Source organism: Puntigrus tetrazona, chromosome 8 (assembly GCF_018831695.1).
Source record: "Puntigrus tetrazona isolate hp1 chromosome 8, ASM1883169v1, whole genome shotgun sequence".
NCBI lineage: Eukaryota > Metazoa > Chordata > Actinopteri > Cypriniformes > Cyprinidae > Puntigrus > Puntigrus tetrazona.
Window position 1 is genome coordinate 22,644,300 of NC_056706.1, and position 16,261 is coordinate 22,660,560.

At 36.5% G+C, this 16,261-nt stretch overlaps 1 protein-coding gene across 1 annotated transcript; it reads left to right on the plus strand.

The window, feature by feature from the left end:
• Window positions 1-3,548: 3,548 nt before the first annotated feature.
• sypb (synaptophysin b) lies at window positions 3,549-14,948 on the plus strand. Its single transcript, XM_043246068.1, has 8 exons — window positions 3,549-3,690; window positions 5,557-5,622; window positions 8,514-8,638; window positions 9,302-9,500; window positions 10,715-10,906; window positions 12,237-12,375; window positions 12,455-12,623; window positions 13,973-14,948. The coding sequence occupies exons 1-7, from the start codon at window positions 3,673-3,675 to the stop codon at window positions 12,604-12,606; spliced, it is 891 nt and encodes a 296-aa protein (XP_043102003.1). The 5' UTR covers window positions 3,549-3,672; the 3' UTR covers window positions 12,607-12,623; window positions 13,973-14,948.
• The last annotated feature ends 1,313 nt before the right edge of the window (window positions 14,949-16,261 follow it).

The window sequence follows — 16,261 nt, forward strand, 5'->3', positions numbered from 1 at the left end:
TTAGATGTGTGTGGTTATGTATTTGTTTATAAGCTTAACATTTTTTCCTAGATTTATGGGGATTTTCATGGTTTTATCATTCTTTTCCTGTTTATACCACCTTGTTATGGTAAGACCACTTCTGTGTTTATCTTTTAATGTATCTCTGTCTTTTGGGCTCATCAATAGCTTAAAATTTCAAACAAAATTTTTCAAATTTAATCTTAGCCATGTCTCATATTTCAGTAACATTCACCATAATCATGTACTAACTATAACCGAATTAATGAACTCATGATCAGTGAAGATATGAGCTAATCCTGAACAGTGTTGGAGAAAAATACTTTTAAATGGAATCATTAAACTAATAAAATAATATATATATATACATTTTAATAACAAATGAAGGTCAAATTTTGCATATTTTTTTATGCAAAGTAATGCATTATGTTGCTTTATTTTTTTAGCTGAGCTGGCCTTGCTTATAATAACAAAATAAGTGATATTTTTGTGAACTATGATAGCTCTTTCACACTAAATTACTTGTAATGGTCAGTCAAGAGCTATCCTTATCAAATGTAGAAAATTGTAAATAAATACAAGTTCCGTCAAACTCAAAATACATAAACTTATAGGCTACAATAAAAAATTAAACCTACAAAAATTACATTTGTGGAAAGGTTTCTGAAGAACCGCTTATTCCGAACAGGGGAAAAAAATGTAATACAATACAAATATATATATGGATAGACACAAAATACGTGCCAGCAAGTACATATCACTTCAGTTTCCAAAAGAAATCAACACTAGAGGCAGTAAAACTCCGACATTCCTTCTCACACATATTAACAGTAATCAACAGGGTCATATCTGCACAATTACTAGAAGTATATCATGCTATGACTTCAAAACAATATTAATATGATGGTAGATTTGAAAACTGATGCTTTTGAACGTTATATCCCACTTTATATCTATGGGTTCTCATAGATGATTGGTTTCATCCTCCAGACAAAAAGTGCAAGGAAGGTATTTATATATATATATATATATATATATATATATATATATATATATATATATATATATATATATATATATATATATATATATATATATATATATATTATATTTTTTTGAGACCAGGTGGACTACAACCTGTTCAGCCCAGTTAAGCTGATGGCTTTTCAAAAAGTAAAAATGTTCTGCATTGTATATAGCTTATTGTTTTTACACAATAGCAACGCTCGTGGAATTCTTGAATTAGGAATCTGTTGAAATCTGAATTACGCTCAGTTGTTGATTTCATGTCACGCCTGTCACTGTTATTGAACATCATTGCGCTGATTGCTGTAGGAGACCCAAGACTACACAAGTAAGTTTAATTAATAATTCCTGGCAAAAAATATTAACCATTTGCAATCAAACAGATCTCAGGCTTTGATCAACAACTATGAATTAAGCTGTATATTAAAAAAGACGTGAAATGATATTGGTGAGCGAGTGACTGCTCATCATAGGCCCTCGTCCTCAAAGACACATCTTCTGGTCATCAGCTCTAAATCCCAGCTTTACTAAAGCAACTGGAGCTCTTTACCATCTGTGCCTTCATAATTTTGACTGTTTTTGACGGTGTCTCTTTGACCTCTGCTGGGCCGTGCAGATGGTGCTTGAACTTCATCCTCCAGTTTATTTTCAAGGAAGGACAAGTCTCTAACAAAGCTTCGTATTTATTTCTGTTTTTGACCAAGATTGAGGTGAAGAGTAGATATTTTTTATGTATCAAGAAGAGGAGAGAAACTGAAATAAATGTGCCAAATGGAGCAAGATCCGACTGCTGTAAACTCTGTGGATTGGAATTAATACGTATATAAATGCGCTTGGTTTTGTTTCGTGCCTCTCAAAGTGTGATTCATGATACGAAGATAACAGACTGTAAGCAATAATCTTCGGAGAACGATTTTTGACAGGAGACGCTTTTCTCTCGGTTTTGGACAGAAGGCATGTTTAGGCAAAGATTGCACAAAAAAAGGGAAATGTTTTTTTGTTCCTTTTAAGTTTATGAAAAGTTTTGCGACGCTGTCAAAACCGAAGTGTTTGCCTGGCCAGAAGCTCTTACTCTTCCTGTAGATTTAACACAGCGCATGTGCGTCACCGTTTCTTTACATATCTGTTTTGTGGTTTTCACAGACTCACGTATGGTATTTGGTTGTATAAATGAATGGCCAAAACTAATATTTAATATTTTTTGATTCATTTTTAAATCAAAAATGACAGTACCCCTCTTACATCAATCTATTACATCATACTGACAAAACAAAAACAGAACTGTCAAAACTTTTGAATATATATAAAAAATTACCTGAAATAAGTGCATTGCATAAGTATTCATACCCTTAATGACATATTTCACTGAAGCATCTTTACAGTCTCAAGTCTTTTGTTTGACGCGACTATCTTTGCTCATCGGTAATTTGACATTTATCTGCCGCTCTTCTCCTCTCAAGCTCTGTCAGGATGGATTCGGACAGATGCACATGTTCGGGTTTCTCCAGAAATGTTTGATTGGGTTCAATCCCCGGCTGTGGCTGGGCCGCTCAGGGACATTCACAGAGTTGTCCATAAACCGCTCTTGCTGTGTGCTTAGGGTCATTGTCCTGTTCTGTCCAGTCTGAGTTTCTGCTTTAAAAGATATCTCTATATTTTGCTGCAGTTTCCTGTCTACTGTGATGAGTCTCTCCGTCCCTGCGGCTGAAAAACAACCCCACAGCACGAGGCTGACACCAGCACTTTTGGGATGGTACTCTGCAGGTCGTGAGCAGAGTTGGATTCCTTCAAACATGATGCTTAGAATCAAGGTTAATCAGACCAGAGGATCTTATATCTCAGAGCCTGACGGTCCTTTGGGGTTTTTTGCTAATTCCAAGTGTGTTTTCATGTGTCTTAACTGAGGAGAGGATTGAGTCTAACCCCACCGCCACAAAGCCCAAATAGATGAAGTGTTGCAGTGTTGTTTGTCCTTCTGTAGATTTCTTCTATCTCCACGTATGATCATGAAGCTCAACTAGAGTGACCATCGGGTTAATCACTACAGCAACCAAAGCCCTTCTCCATCAGTTGCTCACTTTGGCAGGAGGCTAGAATCAAGTCCTGGTTGCTTCAAACTTCTTCCATTAAGATTAATGGAGACTGCATGCTTCTGTAACCCTGTGAAGCAGAATTTGTTTTTGAACTCTTCCACAGATGTGTGGCTTGGTTCTTAGTTCTTCAGGCAGTTCCCTTTGACCTCAGTGGTCACATAAAAGAAAACATTAGTGTACTGCCTTGTCATAGGCAGACCTAGCCTACATATTATTGCCGTTTAGTGATTGTCCTCGTTTGTTTGGATAAAAACGTCTGTGATAAATGACTGAATGTAAAAATGTTAGTTTTTAATTGTTCTTTTATTGTTTTATTATCCAGTTATTGCTTTCATTAATTCTAATTAATTGCATATTCAAGTTTTTCTTTGGTTTCAACCCATAAAATCAAAACAGTTCATTCTAATAAGAAAAAAAAGGTCCCCAGAGAGGCAAGACTTGACGGATAGATTATGGTGCGCGGTGTTTCTGAGCGCTGCTCCTGCGGTGACCCGGATGTAGCGGCGCTCTACCTCCACTCGTCTGATCCTCTTATCAGCGAAAGGCGGCCGAGATGGATGTTGTCAACCAGGTAGGGCTTTCAATCACAGCTATTCACCAAATCAATTCTGCAATGCACCGCAAACTCCTCACGGACGCACAGGCAAACGGGCTGCTGATATCTGACTGACCGGCGTTGATTTGAACAGGACGGATAACGGAGTTTAAATGGGACGAGAACATACCTAGACACGACGTCTCGTTGACTTTCAGGGAATGCCTGCTGGATGCCACCAAAAAAAACACAGCAGAAACCCGTTAGCAATTCAAGACAGTTCGCGCGAAAGCGGTAAACACTAGGATTCATGCAGTGCATTGCGACGGTGGTATTTTATACTGCAGGATATATTTTTTAATAAGAACGACGGAACTAATGCGCAACTATTTTAAACGGGATGCTATGTGGTTCACGTAGACCGGACTGGCTGTTCAAATAGCCCAGTGTTTTTGTTTTCACGATGCATCTGTGAGATGAGGCGTTAAAGGACGAGAACCGTCTGCGGGCTATTTATGTGTATTCGCACTGATGTCCAATTCGCGAGCGAATCTGTTTTTTTTAACCGGGTCTTTTTAGTGATTCGATCGAACCGATTCCCTTGAGTTCGTAAACCGCTCGACTGTGACGGGAATAATTTACGGATTAAAGCTGTGTGGAAGCGACACGATGGAACAGTAGTCAATCTATACAGCCAAAGAATTTCACTTAAAACGCTAATTTTGAGCGACGCCACAAACGATTCGGTGAACTAGTTCATAGAGCCAAACCGTCCGAGAGAACCGATTCGCACAAACGATTCGCTCGGACTTCAGAATAGTATTTATTCAGTCAGTGTTTGTCAGTCATCACATCATAACAGAACATGTGTATCACACGCCAGGTTACAGTAGATGGCATATGGTTTGCATTAAAGAGCAAGGTGAGAGATGACAGTGCGACGCAGTCTGCAGCGTGCCGCATTCAGTCGCGTGCTCTCTGGCCTTACGCCCGCTATGCGAGTCAAATATATCGGCCTGTAGCCTGTAAATGCTCGCCAGTTGCACTTTCATAAAGGAAACGTTGAGATAAGCAGCTTTGACTAATTCTAATGCTTGCAAAGTCTCCCTCTCCTCTCGCGTGCGCTGCGCTCCGGCCGCTCTGTCGTCATCACTGACGTCAGCAGGGACGGTCAGGTTATTACAGTGTATTTTTTTTTTTTCAAGAGAGAGAAAGAAGCCAAATGCAACATACCTGCATTACCCACCGAAATTTGTCACCGCGTGCTCGTTAGAATAATAGAAGCTGAAAAAAAAAAAAAAAAAAAAAAATATATAATATATATATATATATATATATATATATATATATATATATATATATATATATATATATATATATATTATATATATGACATTGTAATAATGTCAAATTAAGCGTTTACTTTAAAGTACATTTTAATCACATTTTAACTAACTAGCACATCAAAAAAATATTAACTTAAAATTTAAAAGGAAATAACCCTCCAGTTAAAATGATAATCGTGTACTGTAATCGGTGTGCTTTGACATGTGCAGTACTTGATTATCATTTTAACTGTAGTGTCTTCATTACAAATCTGTAAGTAGAAATATATTTAAATTCGTGGTATAGTCGTTTTCGATAGAAACAGTCTGAAAGTATATTTTAGTTTAACGCAAATGCTTGTCAGTATAACATTAAATAACACTCTTATTGTAGTTATTATATTTAAAATACAATTTTACTTGCAGTTAACATGCGCTTAAGTGCCTGAAAACATCAGTATATATATATATATATATATACATGTATATATATATATATATATATATATATATATATATATATATATATATATATGTACTTTATGTTGCTAATATTATTTATGTGTTTATTTTTCAGCTGGTCGCCACTGGACAGTTCACAATCATCAAACAGCCTTTAGGGTTCATTAAAATCTTACAATGGGTGAGTAACTGAAGACTTTGCATGGTGTTGTTTTTTATTTTTTTTATTTTTTTCACATAATTTCCTTCTACAAAGCTGTAGAATACCTTACGTTTGCGACTTTGTAAAGCTGTAATCCTACCAAAAGCGCCGGTCTTTTCTTACACGAATTGCAAATCTTAATTCTAGCTGGCAGTAAACACAACACGCGCGGCATGCTATTGTGCACAGCTTGTGTGGGAGGCTGTGAACAGTCACTGCTGCTCACGTAACCCTCGCTCGGAGAGGAACCAGTCAAGAGATCCAGCAAATCAAAGCTGTCTGTTATTATTCATCTGCACTTCTCACCTGCGTGTGTTTGCGCACGATGTAAAATACGTATTTTGCATTGATACATCATTGATAATAATAATTGAATTCAGTTCAAATCTGAAATTCTGCTGGGTTAAAACCTGGGTCCTTTGGATCACTGTGAGATGCCATGTGTTTATGGCCAGCGTTGATTATATTTCCGTTTAAAGCCTAAAATAATTAATTGCTCAGAAATTTGGAGACCAGAGCTGGCATGAATCCTCAGTAAACATATGGTCCTGGCTCTTTCCAGCAAAACTCTGTCAAAAATTGCAGAATTATGCCTGTAGTTGAAATGAGGCTTGGTTCGGATGCATTTACAAATTCAGCTCCCATTAAATGAGCTACTGTTATTTAAACGTGATAAAAAAAATTATTATAATTAGTTGAAAATCCTAAAGGAAGGCTCCCGTCCCAATTTAGAACCAATTCTACATGATCATAATGTCAATTTTCTTATAGCATTACAGTAAAAAAAGCCCAGATGTCCTAAATGGGAACACATAATTCCTGACTGAACCCGCTGGATGAAATATCCGTGTATCAGAAAGAATTGAAAGAAAGTCTGTGGGGATTTGAACACTTCCAATATCTCTTTCTGGGATTTCTGGTAACTCTTCTGCAAGACGCTGTTTAATACAAACCAAGCAGAGTTCACACAACATTGTAGAAATCAAACAAGATCCTACTGGATCTGAAATTCCCATCGGATGTTTCGATCCTCGTTTGATTTTTGAGGAATAATGTAGAAGCCCTGGGCCTTTATTGATGCAAAAGCAAAATCAATAATCAATATAATTGCAGTATGATTAAAAATCACCTTATTTACTTACTAGCCAACATGTGACCCACCTTCAACATTTATTAATATTATTTTAAAATAATAAGTGTTTAATAGCAGAATTCATAGTAAAAAAAACAAAACAAAAAAAACTACATTACCCATGACTCTGCACAGAACATTCCACCAATCAGAGTCGCAGCAGAGCGAGCCCTTTAGCTCCGCCCATTGCCATGAAGCATCAGAAGGTCACTGAGTCAAAATCGTGCATGTACATATATTGCAATTAATTTAAAAGAATATATTTTTTTAATATAATCAATATTTTTCTGACGCGTTTCATTTGATCTTGTCATTTTGCATTGTAGTTTATTCTCTCACTAAAGCTGTTAAGTACACAGTCTTGTACCTTTGTCTGATTTCAAATATTTTTTGGATCAAATGATTGGGAATGTCATGGGAATAATGGATGGAAAAATAATACTTCTGGAACCAGCACTGCTAAAAAAAAACCCAAAACAAACACAAAGTAGGCGGGCACTAATGCACTCTATTGCTGCAGTCTCCTGGGATTGACCGGTTGCTGAGGGAGGAGGTTTTTTGTCTCGCTCTTGTGCCAATAAACACATCATCAGAGAAGAGATGTGGAAGGCTCGCGCATTAAAGGAAAAAAATACAATGGATACGCCATGTATAATAAACTAAATAAGAGAGCTGTTTTCGGCATATCACGTTCCTGATTATTTTGGATGCTGCCGGTGGAGACTGTGAGGAAGCTCACTAGGTTTTGGAACAGAGCTTATGTGTGTGTTTGTGTGCGCGTGTGTGTGTGTGTGAGTGACATATAGTAGATGGGCACAGCGTGTGTGGTGACAGATGGTGAAGCACCTCAGTAAGATTAATAGCCGGATTTTCTATTCAATCGGATCTTCCTGCAGTGAAGGGAGGGTGTGGTAAAAATACTCTGACCAACTAATCTGTGTGTGTGTGTGTGTGTGTGTGTGTGTGTGTGTGTGTGTGTGTGTGTGTGTGTGTGTGAGCACATGCCTGCACCGTTGTGACTTCGGTACATTGGCTAACGCTCTGTCTTCTGTAATTACTGCCTTAATTCCAGTCAGTTCACTAACATTATTGTGATAATTCGTTAGCGCCTCATGTTCGTCGCCTCATCTCATTTGCTAAGTATCCATGACAACAGGTGCAACTCTTTGCACGAGTGTGCGGCTTGATACGGCAGATGGTGAATCCTCTCATAAAATCACTCGCTCACTTCCGTGTTTTCTCTTTATATCATATTTTATCTCCTTTCTTTTTATTCATTTCAAATTTTACGAGTAAAACCTTATTTTTTTTATTAAAGGCCCACCCCACCCTTTGAAAATCTTACTTACCCTCATGTCGTTCTAAACCTGTAAAACTCTTCAAAACACAGTTTAAGATATTTTGGATGAAAACCGAGAGGCTTGTGACTGTCCCAAACATAATGAACACTGTCAAGGTGCAGAAGAGTATGAAAGACATCATCAGTCCATCTGCCAAATCTCCCGGTTTTTAAAATCAAAAATATCTTAAATTGCGTTCAGAAGACAAACAAAGCTTTGGGAACGACGTGGGGGTAAGCGACTGATGACAAAATGTTCGTTTTGGGGTGAAGCGACCCTTTAAATATATCATTTAAATACATTTACGCTTATCTCGCTTGCTAAAACGGTGATGTTTGATGTTATGTAGATTTATTGTGCGGGATCTTTCCGTGACTCTCCGTCTTCCTCCTCCTCAGTTCTTTGCCATCTTTGCGTTCTCCACCTGCGGCGGTTACTCTGGAGTGTTTCGTATGAGCGTGGAGTGTAAGAACCGCTCAGAGAGCGACCTGAACATTGAGGTTGAGTTCGGCTACCCGTTCAGGTCAGTGTCCCACCGCCGTTCCCGTCCAATCAGATCACGGCACAGAAGGCCTAAATTAATATCCACAGTCTTTTTCTCTCCATTCTGTAGATGATGTATTTGATCCACTCTGTTCAGCCAGTTCTTTATTATACTATGTAACTAGATTATAGATGCGTTTTATATATATATATATATATATATATATATATATATATATATATATATATATATATATATAATTTCTGCCATTCTGCTGGCAGAGAATGAACGCGCACTTCCAATCCAAAAAATCTTTGTTCAGACCAATGCGAAAATTTTACCCTGCGCATGAAGAGCTGTAAATGTGAATTGGTGCGTCGATAAAAATATAATGCATCATAAAAAAATCTAAACAGTAAAATGAACAGTATTTAACATTTAAAGTGGATCAAAACCCATCATTAAAATTGTCCTAAAACCAAAATGCATTCTTGTTTTAGGACAACTTTGACGATTTGATGAATTGTTATTTATTTACTATAATAATTTGATAATAATTGCTTAAACTAATATAGTAATTAATGCAATAATGAATGCTGATTCATCCATTATATAGACGTACTGCTTTTAAACTTTATTCTAGTGAATTAGCTTGAGTCTGGTGAAGGGAGTGTAACATGTGGCAGGTGTTTTTCTCCACAGACTGCACCAGGTATGGTTTGATGCCCCTACGTGTAAAGGGCCGGAGCCTGAACGTCTGTTTCTGGTGGGAAACAACTCTTCCTCCGCTGAGTTCTTTGTCACCATTGGTGTCTTTTCCTTCCTTTATTCAATGGCAGCCATTTCTGTGTACCTCTTCCTCATGGAGAAATACCGCGAGGGAAACAAAGGAGCTCAGGCTGTGAGTCTTCTTGTTTCAGTTACTATTTAGTCACATTTTACAATGTCCTGTTAGTTAATGTTAACGATACATCCGCTGTGGCTCTCATAATGACGGCACCCGTTCACAGCAGAGCATCTATTGATCATTACTGTCACCAGCAGTTGTAATAACCCGTGATATTTCTTTTTTATATGTTTTGTCAACATTTAAAATTCATTCAAAATATAATGTTAAGAGACGACCAGCCTTAACTGACAAATGTCACTGCACCCACTAGATCATTTACAGCCAATATTCTTATGGTTTTATAAGATAAAATTCTATAATAAACTCATTACTATTACTATTTCACATAATAATTAAGGGAAATTTTTTTTTACTATTGAGCTTGATGAAAGTGCAATAATAAGGAACTACGGAGAAAGACTGTAAGAAAAGCTTACTTTTGTTGGAGCCATGAGGTTAAAAATGTCTTTCTCTTTGCATATTATTTCAGAAAGATTATTTTTAACAGGGGAAATGTCACAGCATAACAGAATGGTAGTAAAAATATAGTATTTAAAATAATAAGGTAAAAAAAGAAATAAGGCAGCGGGTATTTGCACGTAAATAGAAATTAGAGGCTTCCTGTTAAAAAACGTCAGCTTGAAATAACTCACCCTGCTGCCTAAAAATATTTTGTTACTTTAAGTGACAACTAAAATATTTTGGATGACTAACCAAAAAGGTTTTAGGCTGGGTGGTAACAAGTTATTTCGAGTTGAAATTTTTTTGTGCGTATTCACACTAATAAAAATAGAATATTTTCTTAGCATAGATGCTATTTACAAAAAGTGCAAACAGCAATGGATTCTATTTACACAAATGGAAAATCGCAGCATTTATAGCATAAATAGCAGAAAATAGTAGCATACTACTTATCGCAAGTGGCAATTATCTGCACCTCGTCATTGAAGTACATTATAAAACAGAATGCGACCTATTAAGTGTAAATGTAATTTTTTTTTCAAATGATTAAACAGATGCATGGTTAACACCCTTATTGGGACAATAAAGCCCTCCCTACACCTCCAGTCGGACTGGAACCCACGTGACCGTCTTTTGTAATGATGACTATCCCAATCACGGGTTGGTGGGCGGAGTTAGTGTAATTAGCCTCTGCCAACAAGCGAGCTGTCTGCACACAAATTATTAGAAAGTCTGTATTGAAATCGTGTTTTGTCGTTTCGCAGGATTTCGTGGTGACGGCTATTTTTACCTTTATGTGGTTGGTGAGTTCGGCGGCGTGGGCCAAAGGCCTCTCGGATGTGAAGAGGGCCACTGACCCCGATGAGGTCATCAACCTCATCCCTGCGTGCGACCGCGAGGAAAACCGCTGCAAAGAACTCCACGAGCCCGTGATGTCTGGCCTAAACACTTCCGTGGTGGGTACAGACGCACTAACGCTTCTTGTTTAATCTCGTATCAAGCCATTCTCAGATGCCTGTCGGTGTGATGTCACACAGACCCAGGCCCCGCCCACGACTGTTGACTGACACGAGCGTCTTAGCTTAGACCCGCCCCGAGTGAGCTGTCATGTGTTTTGTTTATTGGATGTCGTAATGAACATAGCAGTCGTCATTCACTCATGACGTATGAGCTGCTGAAAGCGGATTACTTTTGTTGAACTGCTCAGTCTTCCTAAAAACGTCGACGAATCATTCGTGATCCAACTTCAAGGTTAATTTGTGAATCTTTACCTTTTCTAATAACGAGCTAGTTAGCGAGTTCAGTGGCTAAAGTAAAAAGCGAATGGCTCGTCGCCCCACAGAAGAGAGGGGCGGAGTCAGCAGAGCTCATTAGCATTTAAAGGGACATGCACTAAAATGAATTGCTGAAAACAGAGCTCCTTTTTAACAGGGTAAAAGGGTGTTTTTTCATCCGATGACCCTTTTAAATGTGTTTCTAGAAATTGACAATGACTCAGGTTCAGCATTATGCAAATGAAGAATGACAAGATGATGTGACTCCAGGATGATCATTTAATTATGCTCTGATAATTTAGCTGCATTATGCACTGCTGTATACAAACCCTAGCTAGAATGTTACAGAATTTCAGCATTGAAATGGGATTAAGATGTTACAACATTTCGTGCTAAATAATCGATCCATGTTAGAAATGCTTTGAAACAGCATCTATTCATTCAGTTTGCTAAATCTAATAGTGATCGGTGGTGTTATTGAAAACTAAAACTATTGTTTTACGTTATTGAAATGAAGTGAGAATAAATACGAAGTATTAAAATGAACAATTTATGAAAGCTAAAAAACTAGCAAAAAAAAAAAAAAAAAAAAAAGCTACATTAAATATTTAAAAATAACTTCTAAACTGACAAAAGCATGTACGTATATTTACACTAAAATCATAATGAAATATAGAAATGATTAAAAATATTAATAACTGCTATAATTACTATCATTATAGTATATAAATTACACTATAAAGTATAGAAATTAATTCAACTTTGATTCATGGTGTTGATTCGTTCGTAAATAAATGTTCAATTAAAGAAAGGCATGTTTTTCACTTCACAATGTTAATTTTTAATGCCAAAAAAACGCATTTGCTGTCAAAACAGAACAAAGCATGATAACATCCAGTGATAAAATGTTTAGCCTAACGCAACGGTCAGCGGCTTCGTCAGGTGAAGCAGGGTGAAGATGTAGTCGAGTAGACAAAAGTAAGAGTTTGTCTGATACGTGCTCTTCCCGCAGGCGTTTGGCTTCTGTAATGTGGTCCTGTGGGCAGGGAACCTGTGGTTCGTCTTCAAGGAAACCGGTTGGCTTGCAGCTTTTGCTGGCACTTACATGCCTTCAGGAGAGAAGCAGCCAGCACCAGACTCCTTCGGCCAGGGTGAGCATTAGTTCAGCTTATATAGGTGGTAGTATATTTATACTGTACACTATATTCTCCTTTAAATGTATTTTTCTAGGCTATGGACAAGAGGGTTATGGCCAGGACCCTTACGCCAGCTCTCAGGGCGGGTATCAGCCCGACTACGGCCAGCAGGGCGGAGGATATGAAGGCGGAGGCTATAATCAGTACGGCCAGGGTGAGCCCACCTCCTTCTCCAATGAGATGTGAGCTCCAGCTCTGCACTGGTGAGTGAACGAGCCCTGAACCACAACACAAGCACGGCTTTTATACACCTTTTTTTTTTTTTTTTTTTTTTTTTTTTTACATAATTGTCACGTTCTGTGCAGTGTTGGGCACTAACCAAGTTAGTAACAAAATTTTTAAGTAACCAGCTACCAGGTAAATAACTATTGTGTTACTTAAAAAAAGTTAAATTCAAATAGCAAACTTGGATGCTCCCAATATGTTAAATTAATGAATTAAACGCAAAATATAATAAATTATTATTATTATAAACCACTGTACATTCATCTACACTATTTAGCTACTGACATAAAGCAGCAGTCAGTCAAGAATTATAAATATAATTTAGCATTATATGATGATACTTTGCCAAGTATGCATGCGTATTTGTCATGTTGACCGGTGGAGGTGCTTGTTCATCATTAAGTGTTAGTATAACAAATCTACTACAAATTATACTACTAATAATAATATAAAACGTACTGGGGATTAATGAGCTGCTGGGTTCATGAATATTAATCACGTAGTCAGCATTCGCTCGAACTGATTTGCTGAATTTTAAAACAGGGACGATAATAGGTGAGCGCCAGCCAATGAAATTGTCGCTGGCGCATTAGCCCCGCCCATTACCGGATAGGCCGGCAGATCTTAAAAGCGGAAGGATTCAAAAGAAACTCATTAACGTGTAGCGCGTCGAGTCTGCATGTTATGAGAGACTCTCTTGCTCTTTAAATATAAATACGCATACATTTTAGGTTTATATTAATGTTTATATATATATATATATAGCGATTTATATAAATTGCTATGAATCACATATATATATATATATATATATATATGTGTGTGTGTGTGTGTGTATTTATGTATATATAAATACAAACACATGCATGTATATATTTAAGGAAAATATGTTGTATTATATATATATATATATATATATATATATATATATATATATATATATATATATATATATATATATATATATATATATATATATATATATATATATATATGTATATATAAATATAAATATAAAAATTAATATGTATGCAACATTTCCAAAACATATACTGTATGTGTGTGTATTTATATATACATAATAAAAATGCACATTATGCACACATATATTATGTAAACAAAAACATTTATTTTGAATGCAATGAACCACCATTAAGCATTTAACAGCATTCATTTATTCCAATTTAAAGTAACAGGTTCTATTTGAATATATTTAACATTTTGTGCTGTTCGCATTTTACCTGTTTGCACGCCGTAGTTTGACCTTTTTTTTACGCAGTTTCACGAATGAAAACCGCAAACATTCAAACATCTGTCTGTTTCACAGATCACGGCGGGAGGACGGTCACGTGATCAGCCAGCGTGGAAACGACTAGCTACTGTATGTTTCCTCTCTCTTTAGTCTTTCTTCACGAGCACGGGGTTTAAAGGGAAGGGGTGGGTGAGGGCGAAAAGCACATTTAGGGTTGATGCTAAATCACAGCCGAGGGAAAGCGCTTCGGACCCAGGAAGAGGTCATAAAGTCCATCACGTCTAATCCAGCGGGAGATCATCCATCCTATTACGACGAGCAAAAACTTGAATATGCTACCAAAAAAAAAAATGAATGAAACCTATGATGTACACGTTGCATACAGGGAGCCGTTTGAATGAATTATATATGAATTATAGTCATATTATACTGAATGTGTTTGTCTGTGTGGTGTAAATATGAATTCTATTTAAATACGTAGATGTACTGTATTGTGGATTTAACTGTTGCTTTTTTGTGACTTCACTTGTAGTCTCCACGTTCGTTCGGTTTTCGTTTATTGTAGTGGTGTTTTTAACCCCCGGATGACCACTACACCTCATCCCCCACCTCAAACCTCCTCCTGAACGTGTGCTTTTCTTTTTTTTTATTCGTGTGAAACTTTCTTTCGAGGTTCGTGAGAACACAAAGATTAAATAGCATAAAAGTATTGTGTCGACCCACTACTAATAGAGTTTGATAGATAGATGAAACCGGTACAGGGAGAGAACGTACAGGTGAACAAGCACAAGATTTATTTTCTTTTATTTCTAATCTAAAGCACGTGTGTATTACTGACGCCGAACGTCATCATGGGTGCTTCGGTGCTTGATGTTTGGTTTCTCTATCGCTCAGAGTTCATTTCCACACGCTTTTTGGCTTTTTGTTCAGACTGAAACGGTGTTTCGATGCCGTCTCTGTCTCTCTCTGCCTGTACATGAAGGTCCGTGTAGCTTTCTTTCTCTCCCTCATTATATGATCTGATATTGCAAAATAAAATCATGTTAGAGAATGACGAGTGATGACATTTAATGCTCCAGTGTGCTTTTTTTTTATGAACTTCTTACATCTAACACTTCATTTATGCATGTTATTTCACTGCTAGAGGGGATAACATTGAGGTTTGTGAATCATACTGAGGTTTGGTTAAAATGACAGACAGACAGACGTGGTTGATGCCTTTCAAGACCAGAAGAGGGAGACATTTAGTAGATGGAACTAAATGTGCAAAATAAAATGCATAAATGCAAATGAAAAGATTATTATAGATATAGTAGAAATTTAGTCTACACATTTGGAAATTAACAAACTTAATGAAAGCAAATACATCTTGTTTATTATTGAGCACCTTTTATATTTTTCTTAAAGCTTTCTTTTTATTTACCTATATTTTGATTATTATTTATATTTTATATTGTTTCTTTATATTTAAATTAATGATTTTATTTAGCAAAAACCCATATATATATATATATATATATATATATATATATATATATATATATATATATATATATATTATATATATTTAGCTCAAAAATAGCAGCAAATTAATTTATTAGAATGGATACCTGAAGGATCATTTTACACTGAAGACTGCAGTAAATATATTAAAAAATATATATGTACAAGAATTTTAAAATATATTACAATAGAAAACATTAAATTGTAATCATATTTCATAATATTACTGTTTTTACTCTATTTACTGTCTTGGTATTTGTCATTATTATTATTTTTGTAACTTTTTCGAAAAAGAAATATTATAAATATTAAAATATTATGACAATAATTGTTTTTTTCTCATATTTGCAAAGACGGTTGTTTTGAAGACGGGTGTTCTGAAACATCAATGAAAAGTGTGGTTTCCTGTTGAATCTTCTCTGCTGCATATTTGTTATGATCACTCACTAGTGTTGCCAAAACAAGGCCCTCTGTGTGTGTGTGTGCGGTTGTGTGTGTGTGTGTGTGTGTGTGTGTGTGTGTGTGTGTGTGTGTGTGTGCGGTTGTGTGTGTGTGCCTGCCCTTAAGAGAGCCGTTAAACCCAACCCCAAGTATACTTGTGGGACAGAGCGTTTCCAAAATGTCACTTAAAATCAAATTGTTACCTATAAACAATAGTTTCCATGAAATCTGTCAGTGTAGTTACACTCCCTGAAAGTCAGGAGAAAGAAACGCGTTCCAGATGGGAAGCATTTACAATATATTTCCCCATTCAAACCCATTTATCACAACTCTTTACAGCTCCTTCTGGTCTTATTTTAAAACTGTAAATAGGAAAGAAATCATAGAAGGAAAAAGAGGGAGATGGCTGCAGTGCAGTGA

Coding starts and splice junctions, on each gene's coding strand:
- sypb (XM_043246068.1), top strand. Junction 5,623..8,513: donor TCATTAAAATCTTACAATGG/GTGAGTAACTGA, acceptor CCTCCTCCTCAG/TTCTTTGCCATCTTTGCGTT. Junction 12,376..12,454: donor ACCAGACTCCTTCGGCCAGG/GTGAGCATTAGT, acceptor GTATTTTTCTAG/GCTATGGACAAGAGGGTTAT.